This window comes from Oncorhynchus gorbuscha, linkage group LG01 (assembly GCF_021184085.1).
Source record: "Oncorhynchus gorbuscha isolate QuinsamMale2020 ecotype Even-year linkage group LG01, OgorEven_v1.0, whole genome shotgun sequence".
Lineage (NCBI taxonomy): Eukaryota > Metazoa > Chordata > Actinopteri > Salmoniformes > Salmonidae > Oncorhynchus > Oncorhynchus gorbuscha.
Window position 1 is genome coordinate 115,685,040 of NC_060173.1, and position 21,926 is coordinate 115,706,965.

Consider the following 21,926-nt stretch of genomic DNA (forward strand, 5'->3'; position numbering starts at 1 on the left):
CTCACTCTCTCTCTCTCTATATCTCTCTCTGTATCTCTCTCTATATCTCTCTCTGTATCTCTCTCTGTATCTCTCTCTGTATCTCTCTCTGTATCTCTCTCTCTCTCTCTCTCTCTCTCTCTCTCTATATCTCTCTCTCTCTCTCTGTATATCTCTCTATATCTCTCTCTATATCTCTCTGTATCTCTCTCTATATCTCTCTCTATATCTCTCTCTGTATATCTCTCTATATCTCTCTCTCTCTCTCTGTATCTCTCTCTATATCTCTCTCTATATCTCTCTGTATCTCTCTCTGTATCTCTCTCTGTATCTGACTCTGCATTGCCCTTGGTCATTATGAAGTCCAGTCCATTAACATGGTTACCACAATATCTACTTTTAAGGACTTTAAAAACAAGCACGACAGCTTTACAGAACTCCCCAGATCTCAGACTTTATAACAGTGTTAGAAATATATGCAAATATATATCAGATAAGATCCAGGATCTATTAGTTTACAGAAACGACCATAAATTCCATTCAGCATACTGTATCTCCTCCAAGATATTTAAGCAAATACAATATGTTGAACGCTGCTATACTGTGTTCACCTTTGTTTTCCCATGATTCCGCTGCTAGAAGGCCCCGCCCATAACTCACCAGAGATACATTTTTTTTTTTATACTGTAAACTTTATTCAAATTCTGCTGATTACAGCCAGACATGAAGTGCACTAAATCCGCTGGTAACCATATATAACTTGAGTAACGGCGCCATGCACCCCAACAATCTGAGGGGGGGGGGCTTGCACCATTAAAACAACCACTCTGTAGCAAATGCACAAATCTTTGCTTTCCCCTAATCTATTTTTTATTTATTTAAAGCAAGAGTATTCCATAAACACATCCTCCTGAACACAACTCATTTGCATGTGTTGAATTATTCATGTGTTTTCATTCTTGCTGAAGAAAAATAACTGTGTTATCATTGCTGTGCCCTATATGGTTGTCATTGGTGAGGAGGATCCAAAGTTTGTTTTGTTTTTTAACATAGTGGAACTGCCATACAGACCTAATGAGTCACTGGGGACACATAGCCAATGAGATGGCTAGCTCGTCTGACAGGTCACAACCTGAAAGGCTAGATGACTTTGTCTGCTTCCTGAAGCTCACAAAGAACCATTCCGTACCAACAAACAAGCGCACGCCCAGTCAAACATGATCTTTATTCTTCTCTCTGAAAATACATTTCAATTCAAATGTAATATTTTTTTTTGCTTCATTATTGGATTTAAAGCAACACATTGTATTTTCCTAAAAAATAACTATCCAATTTATAAAGCCTTGAGCTGTTAGTTGGGTTATATAAAATTTTTTTAATTGACAAGTCAGCTAAGAACAAATTCTTATTTACAATGATGGTCTACACTGGCCTACACCCAGACAATTGTGCACTGCCCAATCACAGCCAATTGTGATACAGCCTGGATTCGAACCAGGGTGTCTTTAATGAAGTACCTTAGACCACTGTGCCACTCGGGAGCCAATATAGTTTTATCCCTTTAATGCAAACCAGATGACAAAAGGCTGCCGAGTGGTGTTAATAACGCATTCGTTCTGCATACCACTGATGTGACGTGAACTCAGTGACACACAGGACAGGTGTCAAGTCTTAACGTGTTCCACATTCCGCACCACTACTGTAGCACAAGGTTACAGTGCCACCTACTGGTTACCGACGAGAATATTAGAGCTGCAACGTGTCACTGCTTAATATAATAATAATAATATATGCCATTTAGCAGACGCTTTTATCCAAAGCGACTTACAGTCATGCGTGCATACATTCTACGTATGGGTGGTCCCGGGGATCGAACCCACTACCCTGCCGTTACAAACGCCATGCTCTACCAACTGAGCTACACAGGACCACATACACTGCTTGGTGTATGTGATGTTTGCTAGGTGGAAATGTTAGGAGAAAATAGCCCATTCACATCAGAGTATAGAGGCTATAAGCAAATAATATGAGTATCTCAAACCAAGTTCCCTGCTGGAGAGGCTACCACCCATACATCTCAAATTGTAATCAGCATTAATGTACCAGCTCAGCAGAAATGTCTGCAAAGATTGAGCACAAGCCCCCCCCCCCCTCTAAAAAAAAATATCGCGCCTAGGCTAAAAATGACGCAGCAAATTGTACCTGTGCCAGTAGCCTTCGATCGGACAATTTGCGCATACTAATAAAATACACAACGGGAGGAGAGCTCCATTCCATGACGCCACTACATTGAATATAGCGTGAATAGCAGCTCCACCACATCGGGCACAACTTACTCACGGAGATCACTTTGACCGCCGCTGCGAGAAGTCCAACATATTCCTCTTGATATTATTTTCTCCGTTTAGCCAAGAGACTGAAAAAGCACAATGGTGAGTGTTTTTAATTTGAAATGCTGGTATTTCAGGTTCAACTACACATACATTTTTTTTTAAATGTTAGGCTTGCTATACTGTGTTCACCTTTGTTTTCCCATGATTCCGCTGCTAGAAATACTCACCAGAGATACATTTTTTTTTATACTGCTATCAAATTCTTGTTTTAACTGTCTGTTTTTTAATTCAACATATGTTTTCTTATTTTTTTTTTTCTCTCCATTTCATTTGCAAAAACAATGCAATTATCCTACAGTTTCTGTTCTATGGTCGTTTCTATACCACTGACCATTTTATTGCTCCCATGCGCAGTGTTCATTCCTACCCCGACAGACGGATCAGGGGGTGCAGTGCAGTGCAGTTTGCGTGCAACTCTAAAGAACTACAGTGACGCATCGAAAATAAACCATTTACTCTCACTGAAAGGAACAATGGCATTTTGCATTCAGTGTAGCTAATATGTGAATTTACAATATTTGAAATGCATTCATCATGATTAATTATTATTAATCACTCTGTTCTGGGAAGATGTTTATTCAAACCCTTTATAATAATATAATAATAATATATGCCATTTAGCAGACGCTTTTATCCAAAGCGACTTACAGTCATGTGTGCATACATTCTACGTATGGGTGGTCCCGGGGATCGAACCCACTACCCTGGCGTTACAAGCACCATGCTCTACCAACTGAGCTACAGAAGGAATCATATCCAACTAGAACTGACCAAGAACAAACTGTAATTGCAGATATTAATTAGGATTAACTATACAGTAGTATCACATACTCTCTTACTATCTAGTCTTCTCTTACTAATAAAGAGAATGAGTGAGTGAGTGAGTGAGTGAGTGAGTGAGTGAGTGAGTGAGTGAGTGAGTGAGTGAGTGAGTGAGTGAGTGAGTGAGTGAGTGGGTGAGTGAGTGAGTGAGTGAGTGGGTGAGTTAGGGTGTTTCTCATTTTTTTTCAGTCATGCTATCAATAACGAACGTGTTGCTTTGCAGGACAGGAATTGCAGCTTTGTGGTTGTTTCAGGGTGTGTTGAGAAATCTTAGCCTACAGGAGAATCTACAGACTGAATGGGTAAGACACAGAGTCTACAGACTGAATGGGTAAGACACAGAGTCTACAGACTGAATGGGTAAGACACAGAGTCTACAGACTGAATGGGTAAGACACAGAGTCTACAGACTGAATGGGTAAGACACAGAGTCTACAGACTGAATCAAATCAAATCACATTTTATTTGTCACAGATAGACTGAATGGGTAAGACACAGATGTTCAAATCAAATCACATTTTATTTGTTACACAGATGTTAAATGCGAGTGTAGCGAAATGCTTGTGCTTCTAGTTCCGACAATGCAGTGATAACCAACAAGTAATCTAACTAACAATTCCAAAACTACTGTCTTATACACAGTGTAAGGGGATAAGGAACATGTACATAAGGATATATGAATGAGTGATGGTACAGAGCAGCATACAGTAGATGGTATCGAGTACAGTATATACATATGAGATGAGTGTGTAGACAAAGTAAACAAAGTGGCATAGTTAAAGTGGCTAGTGACTGAATGGGTAAGACACAGAGTCTACAGACTGAATAGTTAGGCAGAATCTACAATGAGTACTTTATCTAGTATTTTAACTAGCACTTTATCCAGTACTTTATCTAGTACTTCAAAGTTTGATAGAGCCGGGTTTCCATCTATGAAATGTCTAGCTGGATTGTGGTGGTGACTGCCTGGTGATCGTAGGAGTGAGTAAAAGTCAGGTTAATGAGACTGTGGGTTCCCCAGAAATAGCAGCCAGCTGGGACCCTGACCTGGCAAGTGTTGCCCAGACTTGGCGACCCCCCCCCCCAGTAGGCCCCTGTCCATCACTCTCTCCAGGGGGGGGCAGCTAAAATGGGGCAGGTTTAAAAATAGTCTGGGACAAGGGCAAAGGGAATTATCGCCAATCCCTAGAGGAGACAAGGAGTCATACTTTTAGGGCCAGTTTCCCAGACCAAGATTACACCTCTCAATGGACTAAAAAGCATGCTCAGTTGTGGATCTCCATTGAAATAGCTTCTTAGTCCAGGACTAGGTTTAATCAGTATCTGTCTGGGAAAGTGATCTTCTGATGGTAGTGTGCCTGTGTGTGTCTGAATTAGGCCTATATAACTGGGTGTATCAGGAGTCAAGGCCAATACATCAATACATCAATTGTCACACAGACTTAAGTCAGACATTATTTAGTGTTATCCTGCCGTGGTCTGGTCTGTTCTCATAGATGATTGTAGGGTATTTTTAGTTTTCTGGCTTCGGCAGCTGCTGCTGATGATGAGGCAGAGGCCTAGTTATCTCTCCTCGAGAACATAATGGTTGTCTGAAATGGCAGCCTCTCCCTATATAGTGTCTGAAATGGCAGCCTCTCCCCTATATAGTGTCTGAAATGGCAGCCTTTCCCCTATATATAGTGTCTGAAATGGCAGCCTCTCCCCTATATAGTGTCTGAAATGGCAGCCTCTCCCCTATATATAGTGTCTGAAATGGCAGCCTCTCCCCTATATAGTGTCTGAAATGGCAGCCTCTCCCCTATATAGTGTCTGAAATGGCAGCCTCTCCCCTATATAGTGTCTGAAATGGCAGCCTCTCCCCTATATAGTGTCTGAAATGGCAGCCTCTCCCCTATATAGTGTCTGATATGGCAGCCTCTCCCCTATATAGTGTCTGATAGGGCAGCCTCTCCCCTATATAGTGTCTGATAGGGCAGCCTCTCCCCTATATAGTGCACTACTTTTTACCAGCACCTTATAGGTGCTGACCTTGCCGTTTTGAAATGCAGTCAGAGAGAGGAGAGGCTGGCAGTTATTTCAGTACATTCTTGGCTGGTCATTATCTCTGCAGCAGGCAGCCATTTCTGTCTCGACTCCTCCTCCTTTCCTGCTGCTGGTCATTATCTCTGCAGCAGGCAGCCATTTCTGTCTCGACTCCTCCTCCTTTCCTGCTGCTGGTCATTATCTCTGCAGCAGGCAGCCATTTCTGTCTCGACTCCTCCTCCTTTCCTGCTGCTGGTCATTATCTCTGCAGCAGGCAGCCATTTCTGTCTCGACTCCTCCTCCTCTCCTGCTGCTGGTCATTATCTCTGCAGCAGGCAGCCATTTCTGTCTCGACTCCTCCTCCTCTCCTGCTGCTGGTCATTATCTCTGCAGCAGGCAGCCATTTCTGTCTCGACTCCTCCTCCTCTCCTGCTGCTGGTCATTATCTCTGCAGCAGGCAGCCATTTCTGTCTCGACTCCTCCTCCTTCCTGCTGCTGGTCATTATCTCTGCAGCAGGCAGCCATTTCTGTCTCGACTCCTCCTCCTTTCCTGCTGCTGGTCATTATCTCTGCAGCAGGCAGCCATTTCTGTCTCGACTCCTCCTCCTTTCCTGCTGCTGGTCATTATCTCTGCAGCAGGCAGCCATTTCTGTCTCGACTCCTCCTCCTTTCCTGCTGCTGGTCATTATCTCTGCAGCAGGCAGCCATTTCTGTCTCGACTCCTCCTCCTCTCCTGCTGCTGGTCATTATCTCTGCAGCAGGCAGCCATTTCTGTCTCGACTCCTCTTGTTTGTCAAGGCTCAGAATGCCATAGGATACCGTGTGTCCCACATATACTTTGTGTTTGTACATTGTGCACTATTAGGGCGTACACACTGTGATTGACAGACTACCCTGTCTTGTAATGAACCTGTCTGGCCACCTAGACATCAACAGATTCTGGCAGTTTGGACTCAGTAAAGTAAACACTGCTACTATTCCAGTAATATCTTTCCATATATTTCTCATGCAACAAATAGATACTTACAGTCTGTGTCATGGAAAGAGCAGGTGTTCTTAAGGTTTTGTCCACTCAGTGTATCATAATCATTTACACACGTGGTGTCACACAGTCGACACACATCTGAATTCTTGGACCTCTCAGACCACACTGTAATATCCTCCATGCGGTCAGGTGTTATCGCTGTCTATTTCATTCACATTGTCTCTTCTCCTTCTCTCCCCGTCTCTCTCCACAGCGTGAGTGTATCTCTGTTCACGTGGGCCAGGCTGGAGTCCAGATGGGCAACACCTGTTGGGAGCTGTACTGCCTGGAGCATGGGATCCAGCCGGACGGACAGATGCCCAGTGACAAGCCCACAGGTAACCTCGACGACTCCTTCACCACCTTCTTCAGCGCCACGGGCACCGGGAAGTACGTGCCACGCGCCATCTTCGTCGACCTGGAGCCCACCGTTATCGGTAAGTTGTTTGTCTTTTTACAGAAACTTTAATCCTTTTGAAAAACATTTCAACATTTACGACGCCTCTCCTGAAGCAAATCTCAGATGTGCCAGTGCATTCAGTTTCTAAATGTGTACAGAACATCATCCCCTGGTATCTGGTCTTCTCTCCATATAGAAAACTACTGTTTTCTCTTTCTCCAGATGAGGTGAGGACAGGCACCTATCGCCAGCTGTTCCACCCTGAGCAGCTCATCTCAGGCAAGGAGGATGCTGCCAACAACTACGCCCGCGGTCACTACACCATCGGCAAGGAGATCATTGACTCAGTCCTGGACAGGATCCGTAAACTGGTAAGAATGAATTGTTGACAATTATGAAAATTGTAGACATGATATGATAAACAAGAAGCTTTTCTCCCATAACCGCCGTAACCCATAACCCCCGTAACCCATAACCCCCGTAACCCATAACCCCCGTAACCCATAACCCCATAACCCCCATAACCCATAACCCTCGTGACCCATAACCCCCGTAACCCATAACCCCGTAACCCATAACCCATAACCCTCGTGACCCATAACCCCCATAACCCTCGTAACCCATAACCCCCTGTAACCCATAACCCCCATAACCCATAACCCCGTAACCCATAACCTTCGTAACCCAAAACCCCGTAACCCATAACCCCGTAACCCATAACTCCCATAACCCATAATCCCCGTAACCCATAACCCCCATAACCCCCGTAACCCATAACCCATAACCCCGTAACGCATAACCCCGTAACTCATAACCCTCGTAACCCATAACCCTCGTAACCCACAACCCCCGTAACCCATAACCCCCTGCGTTATTCCCAATATCAATTGATAACGATTGAACCATCCAAATCAAAAGGAGGAGAATAGACAGCCTTGTGGTACACCACTGTTGATGTTATACTGAACTAAATTAGAAACGCAACATTTAAATTCAAAGATTTTACTGAGTTACAGTTCATATAAGGAAATCAGTTAGGCCCTAATCTGTAGATTTCACATGACTGGGAATATAGATACCTTTTTTTTTTTAAGTAGGGGCGTGGATCAGAAAACCAGTCAATATCTGGTGTGATTTACCATTTACCTAATGCAGTGCGACACATCTCCTTCGCATAGAGTCGATCAGGTTGTTGATTGGCCTGTGGAATGTTCTCTCACTCCTCTTCAATGGCTGTGCGATGTTGCTGGATATTGGCGGAAACTGGAACACGCTGTCGTACACGTCGATCCATAGCAATTCAAACATGCTCAAAAGGTGACATGTCTAGCGAGTATGCAGGCCATTGAAGAACTGGGACATTTCCAGCTTCCAGGAATTGTGTACAGATCCTTGGGACATGGGGCCGTGCATTATCATGCTGAAACATGCTGAAACATGAGGTGATGGCGGCAGATGAATGGCACAACAATGGGCCTCAGGATCTCATTGCTGTAACGCCGTACACGTGGTCTGCGGTTGTGAGACCGGTTGGACATGCTGGCACATTTTTCTAAAATTACGTTGGAGGCGGCTTGTGGTAGAGAAATTAACATTCAATTCTCTGGCAACAGCTCTCGTGGACATTTCTGCAGACATTTTAGAGGAGCCTTCTATTGTTCCCATCACAAGGTGCACCTGTGTAATGATCATGCTGTTTTACTCAGCTTCTTGATATGCGACACCTGTCAGGTGGATGAATTATGTTGGCGAAGGAGAAATGCTCACTAACGGGAGCGTAAACACATTTGTGAAAAACATTTGAGGGAGATATGCTTCTTGTGTTTATGGAGCATTTCTGGGATGTTTTATTTCAGCTCATGAAACATGAGACCAACACTTTACATGTTGCGTTTTTATATTTTTGTTCAGTGTAATTGCCCCTAAATTCATTGTGTGTGATAATGCTGTGTTGATATGCTGTGATGTCTCCCTCAGGCTGACCAGTGTACTGGTCTCCAAGGTTTCCTGGTTTTCCACAGCTTCGGAGGAGGCACCGGTTCTGGTTTCACCTCCCTGCTGATGGAACGTCTGTCTGTCGACTTTGGCAAGAAGTCTAAGCTGGAGTTTGCCATCTATCCAGCTCCCCAGGTGTCCACGGCTGTGGTGGAGCCCTACAACTCCATCCTGACCACTCACACCACCCTGGAGCACTCTGACTGTGCCTTCATGGTGGACAATGAGGCCATCTATGACATCTGCCGTAGGAACCTTGACATTGAGCGTCCCTCGTACACCAACCTCAACAGGCTGATCAGTCAGATCGTCTCTTCCATCACTGCCTCCCTGCGTTTCGATGGAGCCCTGAATGTTGATCTGACAGAGTTCCAGACCAACTTGGTGCCCTACCCTCGTATCCACTTCCCTCTGGCCACATATGCCCCGGTCATCTCCGCTGAGAAGGCCTATCACGAGCAGCTGTCAGTGGCTGAGATCACCAACGCCTGCTTCGAGCCGGCCAATCAGATGGTGAAGTGTGACCCTCGTCACGGCAAATACATGGCCTGCTGTCTCCTGTACCGTGGTGACGTTGTTCCCAAGGATGTCAATGTGGCGATCGCTGCCATCAAAACCAAGAGGAGTATCCAGTTTGTGGACTGGTGTCCCACTGGCTTCAAGGTGGGTATCAACTACCAGCCCCCTACGGTGGTTCCTGGAGGAGACCTGGCCAAGGTCCAGAGGGCTGTGTGCATGCTGAGTAACACCACAGCCATCGCTGAGGCCTGGGCCCGTCTGGACCACAAGTTTGACCTGATGTATGCCAAGAGAGCCTTCGTGCACTGGTACGTTGGTGAGGGCATGGAGGAGGGAGAGTTCTCTGAGGCCAGAGAAGACATGGCAGCCCTGGAGAAGGATTATGAAGAGGTGGGCATCGACTCGTTTGAGGAGGGGGAAGAAGGAGAAGAGTATTAAACAACGAATTTGCTGGTTTGGTTCCGGAACAAAATGAATGTTACAAGGTTAATTGCCAAATGAGTCCAAAGGAGCAGTCAAATATTTTGGTTATTGTATCTTAATTATTAAACCGTATTTAATGTGTATGTTGTTGACACTGAATTTAATATCCACATCATGAAATTCCACATCTTAGACAATTTAGAAATGAAAAATTTGCTGAAAAAGTTTTTCCCTTTTCTTTGATTTGAAGAATACTGTTGCCTTGCCGATGTTTTCCTTTTTTTACTGAGTTATTCTCAATCAATGTTTTATTAAACGCTAAAGCAGAAGTTGTACAGGAATATAGTTTTTATAATGAGGCCCTCATCAATAATGTCCAAGCTCAATAAAGTTATCCTCAAAATAAATCGCTTTATTCTTCTTTATTCACACCCTACTGCACCAGGACTTGACTAGATGTTAGTGTGTTTTATTATTATTATAGTTATGGGGGTCAAGGTTTTACTGTAGCCAAGGTTTTACTATAGCCAAGGTTTTACTGTAGCCAAGGTTTTACTGGAGCCAAGGTTTTACTGGAGCCAAGGTTTTACTGTAGCCAAGGTTTTACTGGAGCCAAGGTTTTACTGTAGCCAAGGTTTTACTGTAGCCAAGGTTTTACTGTAGCCAAGGTTTTACTGGAGCCAAGGTTTTACTGTAGCCAAGGTTTTACTGTAGCCAAGGTTTTACTGGAGCCAAGGTTTTACTGTAGCCAAGGTTTTACTGTAGCCAAGGTTTTACTGGAGCCAAGGTTTTACTGTAGCCAAGGTTTTACTGTAGCCAAGGTTTTACTGTAGCCAAGGTTTTACTGGAGCCAAGGTTTTACTATAGCCAAGGTTTTACTGTAGCCAAGGTTTTACTGTAGCCAAGGTTTTACTGTAGCCAAGGTTTTACTGTAGCCAACAAGGATAAGTTATGAATGAATACAGTAGGCTAAATGCTAATTAGCCCCTAGTATATTATCCTACTGCACCAGTATTCTGGCATTTTGATTACTGCTATCAATGTTGGATTTATTAACTCATCCCAGCCTTCATAAATGTGGAGGATTTATGTTTGAGGCTAATTCAATCATTGGATATCCACTTTGCGGCTTCAGAGCGAAGTGGTATCGAATAAAGGTGCTCGCACCTTCAGATTCGGTTTATTCCAAGTGAACGTCATACTCCCTTAAACGACATTCGCTTGGAAAAGACGAGAAATAGCTGCAATGTGTTACGTGGAAAAAGCTGGTAATATTGCAAAGGAAGTCTTAGTTGATCAATTTTACATCTAGGATGTTTGGTGCAGTAAGTGATTTTTCTGTTATTGTCATTCAGCGAGAGACTAGCAGACTTCATTGATGAATCCTGTCCATATTTGCCCACTCCTACTAGGAGTAGTAATGTTGACCAATCACCGATGAAAGGGTGTAGACTTCGGCTACTGAACTTCGACTTGACTCAAGAAAAAAATGTGTTGGCAAAGAGCAGGAAAGAACCTTGCAGAACACCAAAAAAAAGTCACAAAATGTTGTTATAATATGTGGCAGACTGGTCTCATAGACTAGACGTAACATAGTAACTGTAAATCCGGGACGCTCAAATTAGTATGGTTACGTTTGGTTTGGTTACATACCATACAAGGTTACTTAAGGCAAAAACAAAAGTAGGTCGAGGTGGATGGGTAGGTGTATAACGCTAACGTCTAGCAACAATCCTTTTTTTGCTACTTCGCAACTACGTAGCATGTTAGTTAATCGTTCCCCTAACCTTAACGCTTTTAACTAACCCTTCCCCTATCCCTAACCTTAACCCTTAACCCCTAGAGCTAGCTAATGTGTAATTTTAACATATCGTACATTTTGCAAAGTCGTAACATATTGTACGAATTGTAACATATCACACGAAATGAATGATGGACATCCACAAATTAATACATACCATATGAAACGTAACATATCATACTAAATGGAGTGTCTTGGATTTACGTACAGAATAATACAAAATGCTCTGAGACCAGGTTGTGATATGGGGTATCAGTCTACTCAGTGTCACCCACAGAAAACAACTTTGAAGAGTGTACAAATACTAGCTTTGTTTATTTCAGGACTTTGACTGTGGGAAAATCACCTCACCAGTCAGTCCATTTAGCGTATTAGACGTTCATATTGCACTGTACAGCCATACCTATGGATCTTGGGTCCCTGAAATGGGGTATCAGCCTACTCAGTGACAACCACAGAACACAACCGTGAAGAGTGTACACCAATATTAGCATCATAGCTCTTATTGCAGGACATTGACAAAGTCAGTTATGACTTTGATGAATACTTTTTATTTTTTATCATGTTTATCAGACATCACACAGGTATGCCAACTAAAATATACAGTATATCCCATTAAAGACTGAAGACAGAGTGAATATGAGACGGTAACACATTTGTGGTTGTTTTGGCTCTGTACTCCAGCACTTTGCAACAATACAATTGTAGCCTAGTGGTTAGGGCTTTGGACTAGTAACCGCAAGGTTGTTCAAACCCCCGAGCTGACAACGTACAAATCTGTTGTTCTGCCCCTGAACAGGCAATTAACCCACTGTTCCCAGGCCATCATTGAAAATAAGAATTTGTTCTTAACTGACTTGCCTGGTTAAATAAAAATAATAAAAAAAGTGAGGTGAAAGTGCTGACTGTCAGCTTTAATCTGAGGGTATTTTCATCCATATCAGGTGAATGGTTTAGAAATTACAGCACTTTTTGTACATAGTCCCGCCATTTTAGGGGACCAAAAGTATTGGGACAAATTCACTTATTTCTGTACATGAATAAAACATGATTCAAGACATGAGACTTGCATTTAGTTACCACCGAAGTTAGTGTGAAGATCAACGTGATAAACATGCTATGAAAAATATATTGGTTTTGTAATCTAACAATAAAAAAAAAAACTTTTATTGCATTTGAAAGCCTAGATAGTTGCGTCCTTTCTCTGCTGATAGCAGTCAACACGGTGACAGGTTTTCTCATGTGCTGCTCTAGAGTTCTATAGCCCAGCAGGCCAACCTGGGGTGGCAGGGTAGCCTAGTGCTTAGCATGTTGGACTAGGAAGCAGAAGGTTGCAAGTTCAAACCCCTGCGCTGACAAGGTACAAATCTGTCTTTCTGTGCCCCTGAACAGGCAGTTAACCCACTGTTCCCAGGCTGTCATTGAAAATAAGAATTTGTTCTTAACTGACTTGCCTGGTTAAATGAAGGTTAAAAAAAAACTGGTCTCAGAGCATTTCATATTATTCCGTAAGTAAATCACTCCATTTAATAATTTCATATGATATGCATTAATTTTATGATGTCCATTACCCATTTCGTATGATATGTTACAAATTATATTTTTTATTAATATGTTACAAATTTGCAAATGTACAATATGTAATATATCTGGGAGCGTATGAACCATGTGGAATATATATATGTAATATATCTGGGAGCGTATGAACCATGTGGAATATATATATGTAATATATCTGGGAGCGTATGAACCATGTGGAATATATATATGTAATATATCTGGGAGCGTATGAACCATATATCTGGGATATATCTATGAATCATGTGGAATATATATATGTAATATATCTGGGAGCGTATGAATCATGTGGAATATATATATGTAATATATCTGGGAGCGTATGAACCATGTGGAATATATATATGTAATATATCTGGGAGCGTATGAACCATGTGGAATATATATATGTAATATATCTGGGAGCGTATGAACCATGTGGAATATATATATGTAATATATCTGGGAGCGTATGAACCATGTGGAATATATATATGTAATATATCTGGGAGCGTATGAACCATGTGGAATATATATATGTAATATATCTGGGAGCGTATGAACCATGTGGAATATATATATGTAATATATCTGGGAGCGTATGAACCATGTGGAATATATATATGTAATATATCTGGGAGCGTATGAACCATGTGGAATATATATATGTAATATATCTGGGAGCGTATGAACCATGTGGAATATATATATGTAATATATCTGGGAGCGTATGAACCATGTGGAATATATATATGTAATATATCTGGGAGCGTATGAACCATGTGGAATATATATATGTAATATATCTGGGAGCGTATGAACCATGTGGAATATATATATGTAATATATCTGGGAGCGTATGAACCATGTGGAATATATATATGTAATATATCTGGGAGCGTATGAACCATGTGGAATATATATATGTAATATATCTGGGAGCGTATGAACCATGTGGAATATATATATGTAATATATCTGGGAGCGTATGAACCATGTGGAATATATATATGTAATATATCTGGGAGCGTATGAACCATGTGGAATATATATATGTAATATATCTGGGAGCGTATGAACCATGTGGAATATATATATGTAATATATCTGGGAGCGTATGAACCATGTGGAATATATATATGTAATATATCTGGGAGCGTATGAACCATGTGGAATATATATATGTAATATATCTGGGAGCGTATGAACCATGTGGAATATATATATGTAATATATCTGGGAGCGTATGAACCATGTGGAATATATATATGTAATATATCTGGGAGCGTATGAACCATGTGGAATATATATATGTAATATATCTGGGAGCGTATGAACCATGTGGAATATATATATGTAATCTATATCTGGGAGCGTATGAACCATGTGGAATATATATATGTAATATATCTGGGAGCGTATGAACCATGTGGAATATATATATGTAATATATCTGGGAGCGTATGAACCATGTGGAATATATATATGTAATATATCTGGGAGCGTATGAACCATGTGGAATATATATATGTAATATATCTGGGAGCGTATGAACCATGTGGAATATATATATGTAATATATCTGGGAGCGTATGAACCATGTGGAATATATATATGTAATATATCTGGGAGCGTATGAACCATGTGGAATATATATATGTAATATATCTGGGAGCGTATGAACCATGTGGAATATATATATGTAATATATCTGGGAGCGTATGAACCATGTGGAATATATATATGTAATATATCTGGGAGCGTATGAACCATGTGGAATATATATATGTAATATATCTGGGAGCGTATGAACCATGTGGAATATATATATGTAATATATCTGGGAGCGTATGAACCATGTGGAATATATATATGTAATATATCTGGGAGCGTATGTTTTATGTGGAATATATATATGTAATATATCTGGGAGCGTATGAACCATGTGGAATATATATATGTAATATATCTGGGAGCGTATGAACCATGTGGAATATATATATGTAATATATCTGGGAGCGTATGAACCATGTGGAATATATATATGTAATATATCTGGGAGCGTATGAACCATGTGGAATATATATATGTAATATATCTGGGAGCGTATGAACCATGTGGAATATATATATGTAATATATCTGGGAGCGTATGAACCATGTGGAATATATATATGTAATATATCTGGGAGCGTATGAACCATGTGGAATATATATATGTAATATATCTGGGAGCGTATGAACCATGTGGAATATATATATGTAATATATCTGGGAGCGTATGAACCATGTGGATATCTATATGAACCATATGTAATATATCTATATCTGGGAGCGTATGAACCATGTGGAATATATATATGTAATATATCTGGGAGCGTATGAACCATGTGGAATATATATATGTAATATATCTGGGAGCGTATGAACCATGTGGAATATATATATGTAATATATCTGGGAGCGTATGAACCATGTGGAATATATATATGTAATATATCTGGGAGCGTATGATGTAATATATCCTATGTGGAATATATATATGTAATATATCTGGGAGCGTATGAACCATGTGGAATATATATATGTAATATATCTGGGAGCGTATGAACCATGTGGAATATATATATGTAATATATCTGGGAGCGTATGAACCATGTGGAATATATATATGTAATATATCTGGGAGCGTATGAATATATGTAATATATGTGGAATGAATATATATGTAATATATCTGGGAGCGTATGAACCATGTGGAATATATATATGTAATATATCTGGGAGCGTATGAACCATGTGGAATATATATATGTAATATATCTGGGAGCGTATGAACCATGTGGAATATATAATGTAATATATCTGGGAGCGTATGAACCATGTGGAATATATATATGTAATATATCTGGGAGCGTATGAACCATGTGGAATATATATATGTAATATATCTGGGAGCGTATGAACCATGTGGAATATATATATGTAATATATCTGGGAGCGTATGAACCATGTGGAAATATATATATGTAATATATCTGGGAGCGTATGAACCATGTGGAATATATATATGCAATATATCTGGGAGCGTATGAACCATGTGGAATATATATATGTAATATATCTGGGAGGAGAACCATGTGGTATGATACCATGTGGAATATATATATGTAATATATCTGGGAGCGTATGAACCATGTGGAATATATATATGTAATATATCTGGGAGCGTATGAACCATGTGGAATATATATATGTAATATATCTGGGAGCGTATGAACCATGTGGAATATATATATGTAATATATCTGGGAGCGTATGAACCATGTGGAATATATATATGTAATATATCTGGGAGAATATATATATGTAATATATCTGGGAGCGTATGAACCATGTGGAATATATATATGTAATATATCTGGGAGCGTATGAACCATGTGGAATATATATATGTAATATATCTGGGAGCGTATGCATGTGGAATATATATATGTAATATATCTGGGAGCGTATGAACCATGTGGAATATATATATGTAATATATCTGGGAGCGTATGAACCATGTGGAATATATATATGTAATATATCTGGGAGCGTATGAACCATGTGGAATATATATATGTAATATATCTGGGAGCGTATGAACCATGTGGAATATATATATGTAATATATCTGGGAGCGTATGAACCATGTGGAATATATATATGTAATATATCTGGGAGCGTATGAACCATGTGGAATATATATATGTAATATATCTGGGAGCGTATGAACCATGTGGAATATATATATGTAATATATCTGGGAGCGTATGAACCATGTGGAATATATATATGTAATATATCTGGGAGCGTATGAACCATGTGGAATATATATATGTAATATATCTGGGAGCGTATGAACCATGTGGAATATATATATGTAATATATCTGGGAGCGTATGAACCATGTGGAATATATATATGTAATATATCTGGGAGCGTATGAACCATGTGGAATATATATATGTAATATATCTGGGAGCGTATGAACCATGTGGAATATATATATGTAATATATCTGGGAGCGTATGAACCATGTGGAATATATATATGTAATCTATATCTGGGAGCGTATGAACCATGTGGAATATATATATGTAATATATCTGGGAGCGTATGAACCATGTGGAATATATATATGTAATATATCTGGGAGCGTATGAACCATGTGGAATATATATATGTAATATATCTGGGAGCGTATGAACCATGTGGAATATATATATGTAATATATCTGGGAGCGTATGAACCATGTGGAATATATATATGTAATATATCTGGGAGCGTATGAACCATGTGGAATATATATATGTAATATATCTGGGAGCGTATGAACCATGTGGAATATATATATGTAATATATCTGGGAGCGTATGAACATGTGGAATATATATATGTAATATATGTGGAATGTGGATATATATGTAATATATCTGGGAGCGTATGAACCATGTGGAATATATATATGTAATATATCTGGGAGCGTATGAACCATGTGGAATATATATATGTAATATATCTGGGAGCGTATGAACCATGTGGAATATATATATGTAATATATCTATCAGATGGGAATATATATAGTAATATATCTGGCGCTGACATGTGGTATGAACCATGTGGAATATATATATGTAATATATCTGGGAGCGTATGAACCATGTGGAATATATATATGTAATATATCTGGGAGCGTATGAACCATGTGGAATATATATATGTAATATATCTGGGAGCGTATGAACCATGTGGAATATATATATGTAATATATCTGGGAGCGTATGAACCATGTGGAATATATATATGTAATATATCTGGGAGCGTATGAACCATGTGGAATATATATATGTAATATATCTGGGAGCGTATGAACCATGTGGAATATATATATGTAATATATCTGGGAGCGTATGAACCATGTGGAATATATATATGTAATATATCTGGGAGCGTATGAACCATGTGGAATATATATATGTAATATATCTGGGAGCGTATGAACCATGTGGAATATATATATGTAATATATCTGGGAGCGTATGAACCATGTGGAATATATATATGTAATATATCTGGGAGCGTATGAACCATGTGGAATATATATATGTAATATATCTGGGAGCGTATGAACCATGTGGAATATATATATGTAATATATCTGGGAGCGTATGAACCATGTGGAATATATATATGTAATATATCTGGGAGCGTATGAACCATGTGGAATATATATATGTAATATATCTGGGAGCGTATGAACCATGTGGAATATATATATGTAATATATCTGGGAGCGTATGAACCATGTGGAATATATATATGTAATATATCTGGGAGCGTATGAACCATGTGGAATATATATATGTAATATATCTGGGAGCGTATGAACCATGTGGAATATATATATGTAATATATCTGGGAGCGTATGAACCATGTGGAATATATATATGAATATATATATGTAATATATCTGGGAGCGTATGAACCATGTGGAATATATATATGTAATATATCTGGGAGCGTATGAACCATGTGGAATATATATATGTAATATATCTGGGAGCGTATGAACCATGTGGTAATATATCTATATATGTAATATATCTGGGAGCGTATGAACCATGTGGAATATATATATGTAATATATCTGGGAGCGTATGAACCATGTGGAATATATATATGTAATATATCTGGGAGCGTATGAACCATGTGGAATATATATATGTAATATATCTGGGAGCGTATGAACCATGTGGAATATATATATGTAATATATCTGGGAGCGTATGAACCATGTGGAATATATATATGTAATATATCTGGGAGCGTATGAACCATGTGGAATATATATATGTAATATATCTGGGAGCGTATGAACCATGTGGAATATTTTTTAACCATTGAAAACAGGTACTGACAAGAGGAGCAATATGAGCCTGTCATGTAAGAAGGGCTCTATAAATACATTTGATTGATTCCTTGATACAGAAATCCTTACTGCCTCTTCAATGGTAAGACCATTCGGTGAGGCACCAAGGATCCCAGACCCTGTGACCCAAAGCCCTGACTCCTACACGTCCATCCCTGCAGACATTTTGAATCCCCTGACACCCTCCTCTTCATTATCTGTGCCCCAGACAACACCCCATTCAATGACTGTGATTTGAAGACCCTATTTAGCAGCGACAGAGTAACGCGCTTAATTGCCGTCGACTTTCCCTCTCCTCTTGGTGCGCCAGTTAGGGTTGGTGCGCTGTCCAACTGTTGCCTGCCGTGTTCCACTGACAGCGCAATGCCACCCAGGGTGCCTTTGTTTATTTGAACAATGTCCGGTACAGACAGGGATGACAGGGCGGTTGTTCAGGTTCAAGGAGACATGTCATTCCACTGAACCTTCCGCAAAGACGGCTCCTTGATGCGTCGGCACGCTTCAGTTCAGCTGTCGGCGAGCTAGCCGAACTGAACCAGTGTGCTCACATGCTCCCTAAAAAGACGTTTGCTTGAAAAAGGGGGGGGGGGAGTGTCATTGTTACCCCGGGACAATAGAGGGTGATGAGCTGGTAATAGCAATCTACGGCCGGAAAAAAAAACCCGGGACAGTAGAGGGTAGCCATGGAAATTACCACCAGAAGTCAATCTTAAATGAATCATTTTTTATTAACAGCAAGCTGGAGAGGTCAAACTTAGATCCATGAAGTACCGGTCTGAAGTGAGCTTTGCTAGTTCTCTTAGACACAGAAGCTACATATAAAGTTGAAGTCGGAAGTTTACATACACTTAGGTTGGAGTCATTAAAACTCATTTTTCAACCACTCCACAAATTTCTTGTTAACAAACTATAGTTTCTGCAAGTCGGTTAGGACATCTACTTTGTGCATGACTCAAGTGATTTTTCCAACAATTGTTTACAGACAGATTATTTCACTTATAATTCACTGTATCACAATTCCAGTGGGTCAGAAGTTTACATACACTAAGTTGACTTTGCCTTTAAACAGCTTGGGAAATTCCAGAAAATTATGTCATGGCTTTAGAAGCTTCTGATAGGCTAATTGACATAATATGAGTCAATTGGAGGTGTACCTGTGGATGTATTTCAAGGCCTACCTTTTAACTCAGTGCCTCTTTGCTTGACATCATGGGAAAATCAAAAGAAATCAGCCAAGACCTCAGAAAAGAATTGCAGACCTCCACAAGTCTGGTTCATCCTTGGGAGAAATATCCAAACGCCTGAAGGTACCACGTTCATCTGTACAAACAATAGTATGCAAGTATAAACACCATGGGACCACGCAGCCGTCATACCGCTCAGGAAGGAGACGGGTTCTGTCTCCAAGCGATAAACATACTTTGGTGCGAAAAGTGCAAATCAATCCCAGAACAACAGCAAAGGACCCTGTGAAGATGCTGGAGGCAACAGGTACAAAAGTATCTATATCCACAGTAAAACGAGTCATATATCAACATAACCTGGAAGGCTGTTCAGCAAGAAAGAAGGCACTGCTCCAAAACCGCCATAAAAAAAGCCAGACTACGGTTTGCAACTGCACATGGGGACAAAGATCATACTTTTTGGAGAAATGTCCTCTGGTCTGATGAAACAAAAATAGAACTGTTTGGCCATAATGACCATCGTTATGTTTGGAGGAAAAGGGGGACGCTTGCAAGCCGAAGAACACCATCCCAACCGTGAAGCACGGGGGGTGGCAGCATCATGTTGTGGGGGTGCTTTGCTGCAGGAGGGACTGGTGCACTTCACAAAATAGATGGCATCATGAGGGTGGAAAAGTATGTGGATATATTGAAGCAACATCTCAAGACATCATTCAGGAAGTTAAAGCTTGGATGCAAGTGGATCTTCCAAATGGACAATGACCCCAGGCATACTTCCAAAGGTTTTGGAAAAAAGGCTAAAGGACAACAAAGTCAAGGTTTTGGAGTGGCCATCACAAAGCCCTGACCTCAATCCCATAGAAAATTTGTGGGCAAAAATGAAAAAAAGTGTGTGCGAGCAAGGAGGTCTACAAACCTGACTCAGTTACACCAGCTCTGTCAGCTCTGTCAGGAGGAATGGGCCAAAGTTCACCCAACTTATTGTGGGAAGCTTGTTTGAAGGCTAACCAAAACGTTTGACCCAATTTAAACAATTTAAAGGCAATGCTACCAAATACTAATCGAGTGTATGTAAACGTCTAACCCACTGGGTATGTTATGAAAGGAATAAAAGCTGAAATAAATCATTCTCTCTACTATTATTGTGACATTTCACATTCTTAAAATAAAGTGGTGATCCTAACTGACTGAAGACAGGGCATTTGTACCAGGATTAAATGTCAGGATTTGTGAAAAACTGAGTTTAAATGTAGTTGGCTAAGGTGTATGTAAACTTCCAACTTCAAATGTAGGCATGGTTCATAGGGTTGGTTCCTGACCCTAATCTTAAATTGATAGGAGTCCACCTGTGGTAAATTCAATTGATAGGACATGATATGGAAAGGCACACACCTGTCTATATAAGGTCCCACAGTTGACAGTGCATGTCAGAGCAAAAACCAAGCCATGAGGTCGAAGGACTTGTCCGTAGATCTCCGAGACAGGACTGTGTCGAGGCACAGATTTTGGGAAGGGAACCAAAACAGGTATGCAGCATTGAAGGTCCCCAAGAACACAGAATGGCCTCCATCATTTTTAAATGGAAGAAGTTTGGAACCACCAAGACTAAATAATCAGGGGAGAAGGGCCTTGGTCAGGGAGGTGACCAAGAACCTGATGGTCACTATTACAGAGCTCCAGAGTTCCTCTGTGGAGATGGGAGAACCTTCCAGAAGGACAACCATCTCTGCAGCACTCAGGTCTTTATGGTAGAGTAGCCAGACGGAAGCCACTCCTCAGTAAAAGGCATATGATAGCCCGCTTGGAGTTGCCAAAATGCACCTAAAG

General features: G+C 40.3%; 1 protein-coding gene across 1 annotated transcript; it reads left to right on the forward strand.

Moving 5' to 3' along the window:
- Window positions 1-2,202: 2,202 nt before the first annotated feature.
- LOC124033091 (tubulin alpha chain-like) lies at window positions 2,203-9,987 on the forward strand. Its single transcript, XM_046345059.1, has 4 exons — window positions 2,203-2,411; window positions 6,458-6,680; window positions 6,866-7,014; window positions 8,621-9,987. The coding sequence occupies exons 1-4, from the start codon at window positions 2,409-2,411 to the stop codon at window positions 9,593-9,595; spliced, it is 1,350 nt and encodes a 449-aa protein (XP_046201015.1). The 5' UTR covers window positions 2,203-2,408; the 3' UTR covers window positions 9,596-9,987.
- Window positions 9,988-21,926: the final 11,939 nt, after the last annotated feature.

Bases quoted from the DNA above. Each gene is read 5' to 3' on its own strand.
- LOC124033091 (XM_046345059.1), top strand. The intron at 6,681-6,865 runs GTAAGTTGTTTG...CTCTTTCTCCAG, and splicing joins CCTGGAGCCCACCGTTATCG to ATGAGGTGAGGACAGGCACC. The intron at 7,015-8,620 runs GTAAGAATGAAT...TGTCTCCCTCAG, and splicing joins TGGACAGGATCCGTAAACTG to GCTGACCAGTGTACTGGTCT.